The sequence below is a fragment of the Crinia signifera genome, chromosome 9 (assembly GCF_055691185.1).
Source record: "Crinia signifera chromosome 9, ASM5569118v1, whole genome shotgun sequence".
Classification (NCBI taxonomy): Eukaryota; Metazoa; Chordata; class Amphibia; order Anura; family Myobatrachidae; genus Crinia; species Crinia signifera.
In genome coordinates, this window is record NC_139225.1 from 146,420,598 (window position 1) to 146,434,468 (window position 13,871).

The window sequence follows — 13,871 nt, forward strand, 5'->3', positions numbered from 1 at the left end:
GTAGGACTTACTGTATTTATGTATGCTACACTCGGTTCCAGATAGCACAAAGATGTAATAAACCCCCAATCTGCTATAGAATGGCATCTTGTAACATGGCTGGTAGTAGAATATACTGTATGACGGATATATAGGAGGGGGTTGGTTGGTTACTGAAATAAAAATAGCTTAATTGTTCTTATAATCAGTGGGGCAAATCGACCAACCACAATAATGCATTTGTCAATGACTTGCGGGAGAGTCGCTCCGAGAAATATGGCAGCATGCATGACCAAAAATAATGCGCCTGATTCTGTACCACTCGGAAGGGGCTGAATTAGTCCCCGTTCCAATGGTGGTGGGGTCTGTGCATGTGGCCAGGCAGCATTTCAGTGCTCGGTAAGCAGCGAATTTTGCTGCTTACAGAGCCGACCTGAATTAGGCTCAATGTGGAAAACTGATAGTCAGCTGTAAATAAAGACAAGTGTATCCACTATCTCTATAGAAGACGGCCAAACCAGTGCCAATCTGAAGGCTGGCAGTGAAGTGTTAAATAGAAAAGCCAGAGCACATTATCAGCAGTCCAGCTGGTTGTACACATATACGTACACTCTGTGCGGCACATAATTACACTCCCACATACAGAACTGATTTTACAGATCTTTATTCAGAAACACAGCAGCGGCCTCGCTCACCTCCTCCCAACCTCTTTCTTCAGAGGCTGCTGGGAGGAGGATCATTCTGCTACTGCGCTGGCCCTGTATCTGGGGAAAGGGACCACACAAAGCCTACATCCTCTTCTTCATCTTCCTCACCGAGGGGGGGGGCGCTGTTAATAGGGCACCGGGTCACGTGACGGGGCGGCAGGTGGATTCGGGGACTCTCCTGGCATGTCGGAGGTTAATGGGGTGGAAAGGGCCGGCGGCTGAGATTTTATCGCCTGGTCTTTCTTACACCCTGAAATAGAGAAGTAAGGAAAATAAACATATAGCAATTAGGTATACCTATGGCATGGACATAATCTAGCACATAGTACAATACATACCCTGGGGATGGGAACATGTCATTTATTGGGGTAGGCAGTAGTACTTTATATGTAAACAAGGGCATGGAGGGGAGCGAGTACTAATCACCTGGGCTCAGATTTATTGGAGGGCAGCATTCACATATATTGACCACACATTAGTACCTGGGCCCAGTGGATGTCTGGACGGCCCTGTATATAAAGGGATCTGGGTATGATACATATACTGGAAGTAATGTCCCATTTGTTCATATTGAGGGTTTAAATAACTCCATTAAAATGTCAACAAACAAGACTGTAATAAACACCTGAATTCCGTTAGTCAAGTGACAACAATCCCACCTCTTACCCACCGTGCCCGCAGCCGAACCCTAGCTGCCCCCCCTTCCCAACCCTAAACCCAAACATTAGTAATTTCCAATGGTAGTGTTCATTCTAGCATCCTGAATCTACCAAAACCCGTGCAGTTCCTCTTCCCTGCCTGAAGTGTCGCCCTCTGCTGTTGTGTCTTGGTGCTACAGTGGCCTTGCAGGTGTGCCACAGGTTAGTGGTCCAGTCACAAATGAAATTATTTATGGTCAATGATTTAGGCAATACCAGTGTTGGTGGCTACCAAGCATGTGGGGCATACACACTGAGAGATTTGCGCTGAGCGAATAGTATAGGAGATTTGTGTTATGCAAAAAAAACAAAAAACATTTAAATAATGGGTGGGTATTACAGGAGTGAGAGTGACATAGATCACTTCTTAAAACATGGGAGATATGGGAGATTTGCACTCTCTGACTAGATATATACTGCATGCTTAAATGATCCAGACCGGCCATAGCAACGGCGGGACCACGCATGTGTATGTTCGATTAACCACTTGAGTGGTATGCCTGGAAATTTTCCAGGTTCAGCTGCGCTGCCGCAGCGGGCAGCCCCCACCTCCTCTCCCCTCCCATCACCTCTGTGCTCGGGCGGTCATACGCCGGAGCTCCCATGCCATTGCCCCCGCCACCATGATTTGCAGGGAGCAGGCGGCAGGCTTGGGGATGCTCGGGGGGTACTCGGGAGCACTCAGGAGTTCAGGCGCCCGAGTCCTCCCGAGCCTGCCGCCTGTGCTCACTGCTGTGACTGACAGCTGGGGCAGCGGCAGAGGAGCTCCGGCTTACAAACGCCGGAGCGGAGGTGAGGGGGGTGCCCGGACAGGTGGGTGGAAGGGGGCAGGACAAACCTGCCCTGGTAGGTTTGCCCTGCCCCAACAAAACCCACCACTCAAGGGGTTAAAGTATGTGAACAAACAGAAGTGCAGGCACAGAGTTCATGTATAAAAGTGCCTGACGCATGGACGCGGTACACTTGTACAGTCTCCATGTCAACAGAGACACAAAAAAAAAGCCTTGAAAAACTTGTATTGCCAATGTACATATCGACCTTTAGCTTGCGTCAAACAAGGGTGTGTCGACCATTCTTAGGTGTAGACCGTTAGTGGTCGACCTAGAAATGATCTGTTATCTATACCAGAACCGCCCTGTACATCACTATGTAACAGACCCGAAGGGCGACAGATCAACACAATTTTACATAACTTATTAATTCTTTTTGATGATCTTAATAAGAAATGTTAGACCTTGGGGCGCTGTATAAATAAAATGCGGAGACTCCTGTTTACACGATTTAAGAAAGTTTGGGAACCACTGGTCCCATGTATGTAGAACTGCATAGCTTCCGCTAGGAACAGCCTGGAGAGATGCCTTTATCTCTACCAACGCCGGCCAGCTGAGGCCCAACTATATGGTCATGCCAAGGGCAGCCGAGCCAGGACCACCACACAGGCCCCTCTGACCTCTGCTTGCTATTCAATGGAAAGTGGGTAGATTTACTCATCATTATTTATTGACATACAGTGCTACCATGGTAACATTTAGCGCACTGTCCCAATGCATTATTACTATTGGAGGGACTACATTGATTGATTGTAGCCCCTGGCGCGGGGCCACCTGGGTAGATGTGACCTGGCTGCTTGGGGTATCACATTTAAATATTTAATTAAGCACCTTATTATTTTACTACCTATGTAGCCCCTATTAACATTATTTCTCACCCATATAGAACGCTTAACACATAGCTTATGCTACTTTTAACACTTAAGGTGCCCATACACAGGTCCAATTTGGGACGGTTTAGACGGATTGGGCCGATATTTCGGGTGAAATTGAAGGTGTTTGACATCAGATCGGAGCCGATGCCCGTGCGCATCACATCAGATCCTAGAGATATTGGCCCTTATTCTGGTTCACTCGCAAATTCCTTCTCAAATGGACAAAACCATGTGCACTGCAGGGGGGCAGATGTCACATGTGCAGAGAGAATTAGATTTGGGAGAGTTATTTTGTTTCTGTGCAGGAAAATACTGACTGCTTTATTCTAACACTGCAATATAGATCTCACTTTGAAATAAAACCCCACCCAAATCTAATTCTCTCTGCACATGTTACATCTGCCCCACCTGCAGTGCACATGGTTTTGTCCACTTGAGAATGAATTTGCCTTTGCGAATGAACCAGAATAAGGGCTATTATGTGCAGCACACAAGATCAATCGGAATCGGACCATCAAGGGAACATCGCAGTGCTTATATCGCATGTAAAAAAATGGCACATCAAGTGTCAAGTCGGAAGAAGTCCTACCGGGGAGTTCAAAGGAAAGCAGGTCTGGACCTCTCGGACCGGTGTATGGCCAACTTTACTTACACTAGTGTGGTGCTTTAAGACGGGTGGTCTATGCTGACTAGGGTGGGGTTCCAAGCCCTGGAGTTGGACCTTAGGTGTTAGGTGACCACCAACAACATTTATGGAAAGTGCCTCATTTTTGCCTTACTCTAAATTGAAGAGTTTACTATTATCATCATCGTCAGTGCTTCTTACCTAGGGTATAGGGATGCCAATCCCGGGGCATTTTTTCAATCCTGGGATTCTCGGGATCCCAGGATTAACATCCCTAAAAGAAAAAAACACGCCCTGTCCACCTTTACATGGGCGGGCGGGTGAGTGGCAACCGGGAGCGGGGCAGAGAAGCGCTGCGGGGGGTGACTGGTGCCGCCCCGCAGAATTACTTACATAGGCGGGCGGGAGTGGGGCAGACAGCAGCACTGCCGTGGTGCTTGCCTGGTGCCTCCGGGTAGGTAGCGGCAGCACTAGCTGGGCAGGAGGGGAGGCTAGGTGCGGTCATCTGTTGCAGGATGCTGCGGCCTTTTGCACATGCACAGGCCGCACGCCGGGGTCGGGAACAGCCGGGCAGCTTCTGAGCGGGTGCTCAGAGGCTGCCCAGCATTAGACTGCGCACACGCAGTCTAATCCTGAAATCCCGGGATTGGATACTCCAATCCCGGGATTGAAATCCCAGACATTTTGGGGCCAAATCCCGGGATCCCGATCCCGGGATTGGCAACCCTACTAGGGTGTACAGATTCTTTCTGTGTGGCATTATTACTGACAGAATCGTACGCACGCTGTAATGGATTTGGCTTTTGTTGCTAAACAAGAAACCATTTATTTTGCCTTCCAGTAATACAAATACAGGAAACAGTAAGTTGTAGCATAACCTACAGGCTGCCCCTTATACTGTCAGAACGCCTTGTTACTTCATTATACATTGCATCAACAGAGTCCGGAACCACGTTACTTTTTTGGGGAAAATCATAGTAAACAATGCTACCATGCCAGCTTAAAGCAGCAATCCATTACAGTATACTTTCTGGTCTTTTAGCAGAAAAGGAAGCACCTTTAAAGTATTCATGACATTTTTCTTGCTGTCCTTCTTCAATCCATTAACTCCTTTTCAAAATCTCTCTAGGGAGGTAGACAAGTATGGTTGCCTCAGGCTCACAGAATATCATGTGATGCCAGAAGGACGAGTGGAATTGGGAAGAATGACAGTGCAGTCAACATTCACTATATCATGTGTCATGTGACTATGACAACCACATGACACTGCAGAATTATATATCAATATTGGCATTACGCAGTGCACTGTGGGGGGGGGGGGGGGAGTATACCTTATTATTTTGTGGAGTACACATAGTACATTAAAAAATACTCCCTGCCCCCATCCATTTATTAAGTAATTCAACCAACTCTGTTCTGTGCAGTTTCGCAAAATTACGTTAAAAAAAAAAAAAAAAGGACCAGTTTCCCGTAAAGAGATTGGTCAGTAAAGTTTCACACCTTGCATAATGCAATTGTAACTGTACAATGTTTGCAACACTTCGCCAATATTGTTATCAATGCTCTAAACAGGAAATATATAATAAAATAAAATGCTGATAATAATTATATTATCAGCAGTTATGAAATATTAAGCCTACAATACAATGTTCATAATCTATATAATGTCTAGTGTCCCAGTGACTCCGAAACACTGTCACCTGTTGGCAGCAAGTGAAACTACATCTACTAGCTTTCGAAGCATTTGCTTCGATTGGACTTACTAGTACCACATAAATTCACTGCAGGCCCATCTCTGGCACAAACCGCAAAGAGTGGGCCAAGTGGGCCATGGCACCCAATCAGCTTTGAAATAACATTCTATAAAATGATAGGTAGCAGCAACTTCTCTCTTTTCACTGCTTCATACATCTAACTCCCCAGTGCGGGAACTGACGGTGTCTCGTGACTTTATACCACTAAGGGGATCTTAGACAGCATGTTACTCCTCTCCCGAAGACATGTACGGGAATCCCATGGCTCAGGTAACCCTCACACTTCCTCTGGGTGGAGTAGACGATTCCTGAGGCCATGACCTTTATATAAGAGGTCAGAGAGCAGAGTACTGGATGAGCTGTGGCATTATACAGACACCACAGTGATTATCTCCTTAATGCAAACTAATACTAAGGTGATCCTGGGTTAAAAGGACACTGCCCCTGGTGTGACCCAGAAACCTGCCACTAGTCAGTATGAGTGCGAGTCGGAGTCATTTGTTGTGCCCAAACTTTTGCACTCTCCCCCTCTCCTGGTATCCTGGTAATCTGGGGGCGTGGAGCCTGGCAGAGGGTGGCCAGCCCATGACACCACTCCGGAAATAATGGAACAGTCTCTTGCTATGTGTGCTGTCACCAGAACTATGAGTATAGCAGAACTGTGTTAATATCGGTATTCATTAGTATTATAGTGTGTGCTTGCTAGGGATGGCCATCGACTATCGATGATTCGAAATCATTGATGGTTTATGGCCGATGTTGAATACTTTTGCCATCGATGGGGGAGAACCAGATGGTTTCCCTCCATCGATGGAACAGCAAAACAATGTTTTGCTTTTTTTTTTTCTTCAAAGTGCCTGGACACGGAGCATAGCTCCGCCACCCGACACCCGCAAAGCCCTGCCCCCGTGTTTTGATTGGCCCACAGGCCAATCAAACAAACACAATGCTTGACCATCGATATGTAAATATATCGATGGTCATCCATTGCATAGTTTAGCACTATCGATGGCCAGTTGCCGAATTGCCATCGATGCCAACCATTGATTGCAATGGCAAAGATGGCCATCCCTAGTGCGTGTGGTCAGATTTCCAGCTAGAGTAGCGCCGTAGCCACTGGCTGTTCCCTTTTACTCTGAGAACTGTCACCACCAGGGGGAGCTGTGTGTACTGCGTCCCACGCTCTGGGGTAAAGCTACTAAGATGGGTGTTCTACTGAAGATGGGATACAAGTATTTGTGATCTTCTGTCATCACATCTGTGTGACCAAACACCACTCATCAATGATGGCAGCTATGCTACAAGTAAACAGCCTGGCGAGTCATTGTGCCCAGGTAGGGGGTTGCTTGGCAACATTACAATATCAGAGAATGATATTTGCCTGCACCCCCTTCCCCCCTAGATAGTCTCTGTTGTTCGGGGGTGGGGAGGGTCACAACAGGTCCCGGTTATTATTACAACCGGAACGTAGATGGGGGATTCATTGTTTAGGGACCATGAGGTTAAATAAGAATGTAATGCTTCTTGTAATCAGGTGACACTGTAGGACTCCAGTGCCTACACCTGACAGCTAGTAGGTAAATTCCAGCTATTAATAGGTTACCATTTACACTGGTGCGGTTACCAAATGGTTATTCATACAGTAGTTACATTAGCCATGATCAAAATGCTGACAGTGCGTATATAAGGCTGATTCTATTGGGTGGAGGTTAAGGACTTCATTCCAATAGGAAAGTATTGATTACCACTATACTGAATTGTGGTGTCATAGTGCTGGACTTAATGTTATTTGTTGTGTCTATTAGAATTCTCAGAATTTCCAACTATGGATCAAGGCGTTGCCTTAAGATTGTTGTATGAGATACAGCAGGAAGTTACTGCGTTATATAAGAAACTGGTACGAATAATCATTTTACCCACGGCTGTTGGTGACTGTGGGATTTACTTTTATGGTGTCATCGAATGGTGGCACTCCCAGGAAAGGGACCACTGGGTGAGGTACGTGGTGTAGTGAATGGTAAGTTATACATTTACACATTGTACCTGATTAAAGGGTCATAATTAGGCTTAACAATACTATCCCTGAAAACCGCTACACTCATGAATTATATATATAGTTGCAGAAGGTCAATAACATAAGTGATGTCACTTACGTGCAGGAAAGGGCGGGGTAATAAGGGGTAAGAGAAAAATACATGGTTTCCCCCAGCACACTGAAAGACACACCAGTAACCAGATTTAAATACAACACAGTAATAGGATTCGGAGATCTTGGTTAAATATATTTGCGCAAATAAATGAATAAGCCCCCAAGCCATCATCAAGGCTAAGTATTGGGGGTCCCTATTGCTATATCTAGGTGCTGAGTGGGATACCCCAAAAAACTAAACAAAGGCCAGAAAGCCCAGAGCAGCACACCAGTGTTAGGAGGCCAGGGCTATATACAAAAACATATAGCAATAGGGACCCCCAATACTCATTTAATCCTTAATGATGGTTTGGGGGGGGGGGGGTATTCATTTATTTGCGCAAATATATGTAACCAAGATCTCTATATTCTATTACCATGTAGTATTTAAATCTTAGTGTGCTGGGGGAAACCATGTATTTTTCTCACACTCATGAATTACACAGGTTCTGGGGCTGGCTGACTTCAAGCCTCCGTTTTAGCTGGATTTAGTCAGCCGCGGAACCTGTATAATCCATAAGTGTTCTGGACCGGTTTAAAAGAGATATTATGGTAAGCGTACTCATTATACTATAATGCTGGAAATCAGCAATTGACCACGTTGTTGCAATTCGGATCACACTGCTGCCTTAAAAGCATAAACAAATATATATACACACATATATAAGTTAAAAATATTTTTTTATAGAAAAATCGTGTCGACTGTTACCACGCTGAACTTTTGCTTGTGTCATTCTATTGTCCATGTCGACTTATTAACCATCGACGCAAAATCTTGATCCTCATACATACTACATCCACTAGGAAGTACCTTTGCGCAGGGAACACGATGGCATCCCGGATCCGATGGCTGCTCCCTTCTCCTCCTTGCCTTCCTCATGCCTGGAGTCGGCAATCTTGCGAGCCACATAGCGGCACGCTAAAAGGAGAAAGGACAGAGTTTATGGAATGCGCCAGACTGTCCGCATAAGAACCTTTTAGCGGCAGAGCATTTCTCCCTCATTAGTCACCTGCTGAGTCATACGGCAGAACATCGCCCCACTGCCCTGACCCAACAAATGGGAGCCAATCAGCTGAGATGCCCGCAACGTAGCAAGACAGCCTGCAGAGCATCACACCGTTGGTCCCTAAATGGCAACATGCCTGCAGAGCATTTCTCCATTGTTTCTTGAAGACACCTCCTGAAGTTTGATTACTTTTCACAAAGTTTAAATTAGTCTCCTGCTTTCCCCGCTTAATTAAAATAATTACAATATATTCAGGCTGTCAGGTCTATGTAGAGTATATGCTTGTGGCTGCGAAACCTGCAGAGTAAACATGCATTAACATTTAATGAGCAGATAATCCACCAACCCAGGCACTGTGCACCCCATGCATTATCTGGGACCCCTATACACCCCTCTGCCCAGCTGCAACAAGGCCGGTTATAGTCCTATTATACTCACCACTGATGATTAATCACACCATCTCCTGTGTGTGTGTCTCACCCTGTCTCTGTATACGTGTATGCCTCCTTGCTGTCTCTGCTTGTTATGATGATCAGCAGTACCACTCCCCAGGTTACACAAGCTGCATTATGCAGTGCTGGGGGCAGTGTCTATACATGGACAGCAGCATGTAAGGCGATGGAGCTCCGCCCACTCCCTGGCAGCCATCTTTCTGCTCCCACTCTGCCGCACTTCCTGGTACACCCAGATACTGAGCGGCCGCCTATATCCGCGCAATGCATGCTGGTCATTGTAGTGTTAGCCCCTGCTTCACCTATGCTTATGCGTTATTGCAGAACTACAAGTCCCGGCATATCCCATACACTGGGCTCTGTATCTTGGATGTTCAGTATCAGTACTGTCTGACTGTTTCCAGCATTGTAGAGTGTCCCTGGCAGGGGATGCATGCAGATATATATAGCAGTAATGTTGCCAGTTGTAGCAATATATTACTGATTGATTCTGTGTCCTGTCTATAGAGCTGCAGGAGCAGATCGCCATGCATCCTGAGCACTGCTAGGAAGAGGTAAGGAATTCCCCATTGTAGGTATGTTCCTGGTACCCCATTCTCTGGCTCCTGGCAGCTGGCTGGCATAGCATTGTGGATCCAGGCTGGGCTTCGTATTGCATCATGTGTTTGCAGCTGCAGCATTATATTGTATATAGTGATGTAATGATTATTACACATCCCCTATACCTCATATATATAATGAATAGGTCCTCATGTACCCTCTCCCATCCTCTGGAACCCACTCCCGCTCCCTATGAGACTGTCTGCCAGCTTGCATGGTCTCAGATGTCAGAGCAAAGCTGTTCATTACGGCTTGCCAGTTCTTTTCACGTCCCCTCTGTCCTATCTGTAAATCTAGGTCTATGTACTAACTCTTGCAGAGAGATATAAAGTACCAGCCAGTGAGCTCCTTACTGCCATTTTTAAAACACAGCCTGTTATGTGGCAGTTAGGGGCTGATTGCCTGGTACGTTGTCTCCGTCTGCTTTATCTCTCTACATAAGTCCCCTAATATGCCCCCAACTGTTAAGCAGGACTCAAAACTCTGTGAGTCCCCCACACACTGGGGGTTATTCAGATGCTCACTAGGCAGTGTATTTACAGAGACTAGTGAGCAAGTTAACCCTGCCCACCGAACACATTCGCCCGCCCGCAGCCCATATCCCCGGGCTACAATGTGAGCGAATGTGTACGCTTCCACATTCGCTCGTAAGCGCCCACACAGAGGAAAAATCATTCGATGGTTGCGCTCACCATCAAATGACTTTATGACTTCAGTTCACAGCAGAAAGGTAGCCCAGGTCTTACTTTTCTGCTGCACGTTGTTGTCTGAATTGGTGGCTGGAGCCACCCGCCCTAAGTGTGCAGGGGCACGCCTGCATTCCCCGGGGCCCACCCAGCATTTCTATGGCCATGCCCACCGGTTTTGAGCACCACGCCCATGAAATGAAATCACTGTGCAATAGCAATGAGCGGGCCGTGCATCACTATCGTTATAGTGTATGTAGGGGCATTTTCTAAGCGATCTAGTGAGATTCATTAGAAATTGCCCTCAAATCGTCCCGTGTGTAGGCCCCATAAGCCTTGGAGAGAGATAAAATATACAGATTAAGGGGTCTTTTTACGAAGCCAAGGAGCTAAAGTGGAGAGATAAAATTTCAGCCAATCCGCTCCTGATTGCAATGTAATAGGCTGTGTTTGAAAAGTGAAAGTAAGGAGCTATTGGCTGTTACTTTATCGCTCCAAAGTTCTGTAAATGGACCCCAAACAGATCTACAATAGATCCAAAAGAGGGACCGATTCTAAGAAGGTGTGGTTTGTAAATACTTTAGGTGAAGTAAGTAGATGACATGTTTCTCTTTTGTATCTCTTTCTTATCTCTTCCAGATACACTGGCTTGTCCTCACCTGAAATCCTGAGTGGCAATGGAGGGTCCTTGGACCACCACAGACAGTAGATCATGGCAGTCCCCGGATGGGAGTTTCACAAAGACCATCTTAGAACCAGGGTCTGGGTTGGACAAACCCAAAGAGTGTTCAAAGTGCATGATCTTTTTGGAACCTCTTAGTAACCCTCCAGCTCCATTATGTTCCTCATCAGAGGTAGGATATCCCACAGGCACGTGGATGGAGATAGAACTGGGGGAAGGAGACACTGCTCGGGACCGCCTAGTTGACCAGTGTCTTGAAAACATGCTTTCTGGAGAAGTCTGCCAGGTGGACAGTGCATCCGGGATTCAGTTCCTCTTGCGCTTGAGAAGTTTTGAAAATGGGAAAGAAGCTTGGGAAGTAGACACCGGTGAGAAGATCAGAAGGGCCATGAGAGACCGGGAAATGGGTGGGAAAGTTTTCAGGGATGGAAACATTGAAGGGGCAGAGAGACGATATGCCAGAGCCCTCAGACTTTTGGTTTGTACCCCCAGAGAAGCCGAAGAAGAGAAAGTGGCTCTTCTGTCCAACCTGGCTGCTTGTGACCTCAAGAGGGGGCGGTTACGGGAGGCGGAGGAGAGGTGCACACGAGTCCTGGACAAGGAGCCAGCCCACCTGAAAGCTCTGTACCGGCGAGGGGTGGCACGAGCTGGCATGTCAGATTGGAAGGGTGCCAGGGAAGATTTTGAGAACTTGTTGAAATTGGATCCGGGTAACAAGGATGCAAAAAGGGAAATTGCAAGGGTGCGTGAAAGGGAGAAGAACGAGCAGGCACAGATCAGCAAGGCTTTGGGTAAAATGTTCATGTAAAATGTGCCTGTTGTTAAAGCAGAAGTGCTGAACTAATAATTGTTCTTTTGAATGCACTTGGAAATGGTAATATGGTGAAACCAGGATGTTGCTAGTTCCTTGTGAATTGATAGGCTGCTTTGGTTCAATCGACAAAATGGCCTCCTCCTCTGTAAGTGAGTGACAAGTGCACTCTAGTTACTTAGTTACTGCTCTGGGTCCTGTCAGAGAATATGACTCAGGATATTTACCTCAGGAATGAGAAATATAAGTGGACTGGTATGATGAGTGATACACTGGATGCTTGTTAAATGTTATGTGCAAATAAATGGTATTATTTATGTTATGTTTTGTTATTTTTACTAACACTAAGCCAATTTCACTTCCCTGACATTCTGATACTTCACTTTGGGCCAGATGCTTCAAAAGTGATAAAATGGAGAGTGATAAACAGCCAACCAATCAGCACCTACCTGTCATGTCACAGGCTGGGTTTGAAAAATGTCAGGCAGTAGCTGATTGGCTGGCTGTTCATCACTCTCCATGTTATCACTTTTGAAGCTTAGTGCATCTGGCCCTTTATCTTTTTGTTTGTGTGGTGCCCTGGGATGGTATGGATAGGGCGGTTTAGGGGCGCAGAAGTGAACCCCTATAATGTTAGGGACCTTTCCGGCTAATTTACCTTGACGAGTGGTCTGGTGGCTCATATAATTGACCAATATTATACCAGGAACCTCATATAATTATAAATTATAATTTTAATGGTGTATGGTGCTCCTGCTTACCTGTTCCGGTGTTGTAATACCAAAGGCCCGATTCAGACCTGCTCGCTGGGCCTGCCCAACGCTGCCTGAGTGAAATACTGCCCATGTGCCCGGCTGCGAATGCCTTAATCGGAGCGGCCCTTAGCCACAGCAAATATCCGCTTCTTGACTATATGGTCATTTCTAGAGCACTAATCCAGTGTGGATAAAGGGCCAGATTCAATAAGATTCAAAATTGATAAAATGGAGAGTGATAAACAGCCAGCCAATCAGCTCCTACCTGTGGTCACAGGCTGTGGTTGAAAAACGTCAGGCAGGAGCTGATTGGCTGATTGTTTATCACTCTCCAATCAGCTCCTGCCTGACGTTTTTCAACCACAGCCTGTGACCACAGGTAGGAGCTGATTGGCTGGCTGTTTATCACTCTCCATTTTATCATTTTTGAAGCTTAGTGCATCTGGCCCAAAGCAATCTATGTACCGCCTCCATCCATATTTAGTGCAAACTACCGCCATCATTTTCAGCACATACATGGATCTTTTCAGGCGTGCACAAGACACATCATAACCCACAAATTCACCCACATGCCTACGACATGCCCTCACATTTGCCAACATGATAGCACCCCGTTGCCAAGATCCATTATGTCTATAGAGGTCAATCCCAGGATTGTGATTGGTGCGATCCTGTCGGGATATCATTCATTACCCTGTACAGATTCTGCATACATCCAACTGCACCTTTTTTTATGGCCTGTACCTTTTGAGTCTCCAACTGCCTATTGTAAGTGGCCACACCCTTTACCCGTGGTCACACCCCCTCACCGAATTGGTACCAGTTTTTACTCTTCAGATGTTGTAGGGTATGTTTCTGCATACTGTGAACCCACTCGGGAATACTCTATCTCAAGGTCGGCGGCGCCATAATGCTTATACGCAACTTGAATCCACCCAAACTGAGCAATGGCTGCAGGTAAAGACTCGACACAGCCCTACTTGAATTTCGACAAATATTCACAGGCGTCAGCCAGGAAGAAACTGTCTTCTCTCTGAGGATTCCTCTGATCCCATTGGAATACCACTTCCAGTTCCAACGGCTGCAGTTCCTGGTAAAGGTGTGCTAAGTCATGACCATTAACAAAGATTAGGGGTAGAGTTTGGAAGTGACTGGTGTGGATCTGAGGAGTGGCTGCTTCTCCCATGATCAGTTGTATGTTGTCTGTTCCAGAGTCCGATCC

At 46.3% G+C, this 13,871-nt stretch overlaps 1 protein-coding gene and 1 long non-coding RNA gene across 2 annotated transcripts; one reads left to right on the forward strand and one right to left on the reverse strand.

The window, feature by feature from the left end:
* Nucleotides 1-627: 627 nt before the first annotated feature.
* Nucleotides 628-9,304, reverse strand: LOC146036250 (uncharacterized). The gene is made up of 3 exons (XR_014460792.1): nt 9,102-9,304; nt 8,468-8,575; nt 628-936 (listed from the first exon to the last, which is right to left on the reverse strand). It is a non-coding gene; the product is annotated as an uncharacterized LOC146036250 (long non-coding RNA).
* A 161-nt stretch (nt 9,305-9,465) lies between these two features.
* On the forward strand, nt 9,466-12,211 carry FKBPL (FKBP prolyl isomerase like). Its single transcript, XM_083160128.1, has 2 exons — nt 9,466-9,669; nt 11,041-12,211. Exon 2 carries the CDS (start codon nt 11,079-11,081, stop codon nt 11,889-11,891), a length of 813 nt encoding a protein of 270 aa, XP_083016254.1. The 5' UTR covers nt 9,466-9,669; nt 11,041-11,078; the 3' UTR covers nt 11,892-12,211.
* The last annotated feature ends 1,660 nt before the right edge of the window (nt 12,212-13,871 follow it).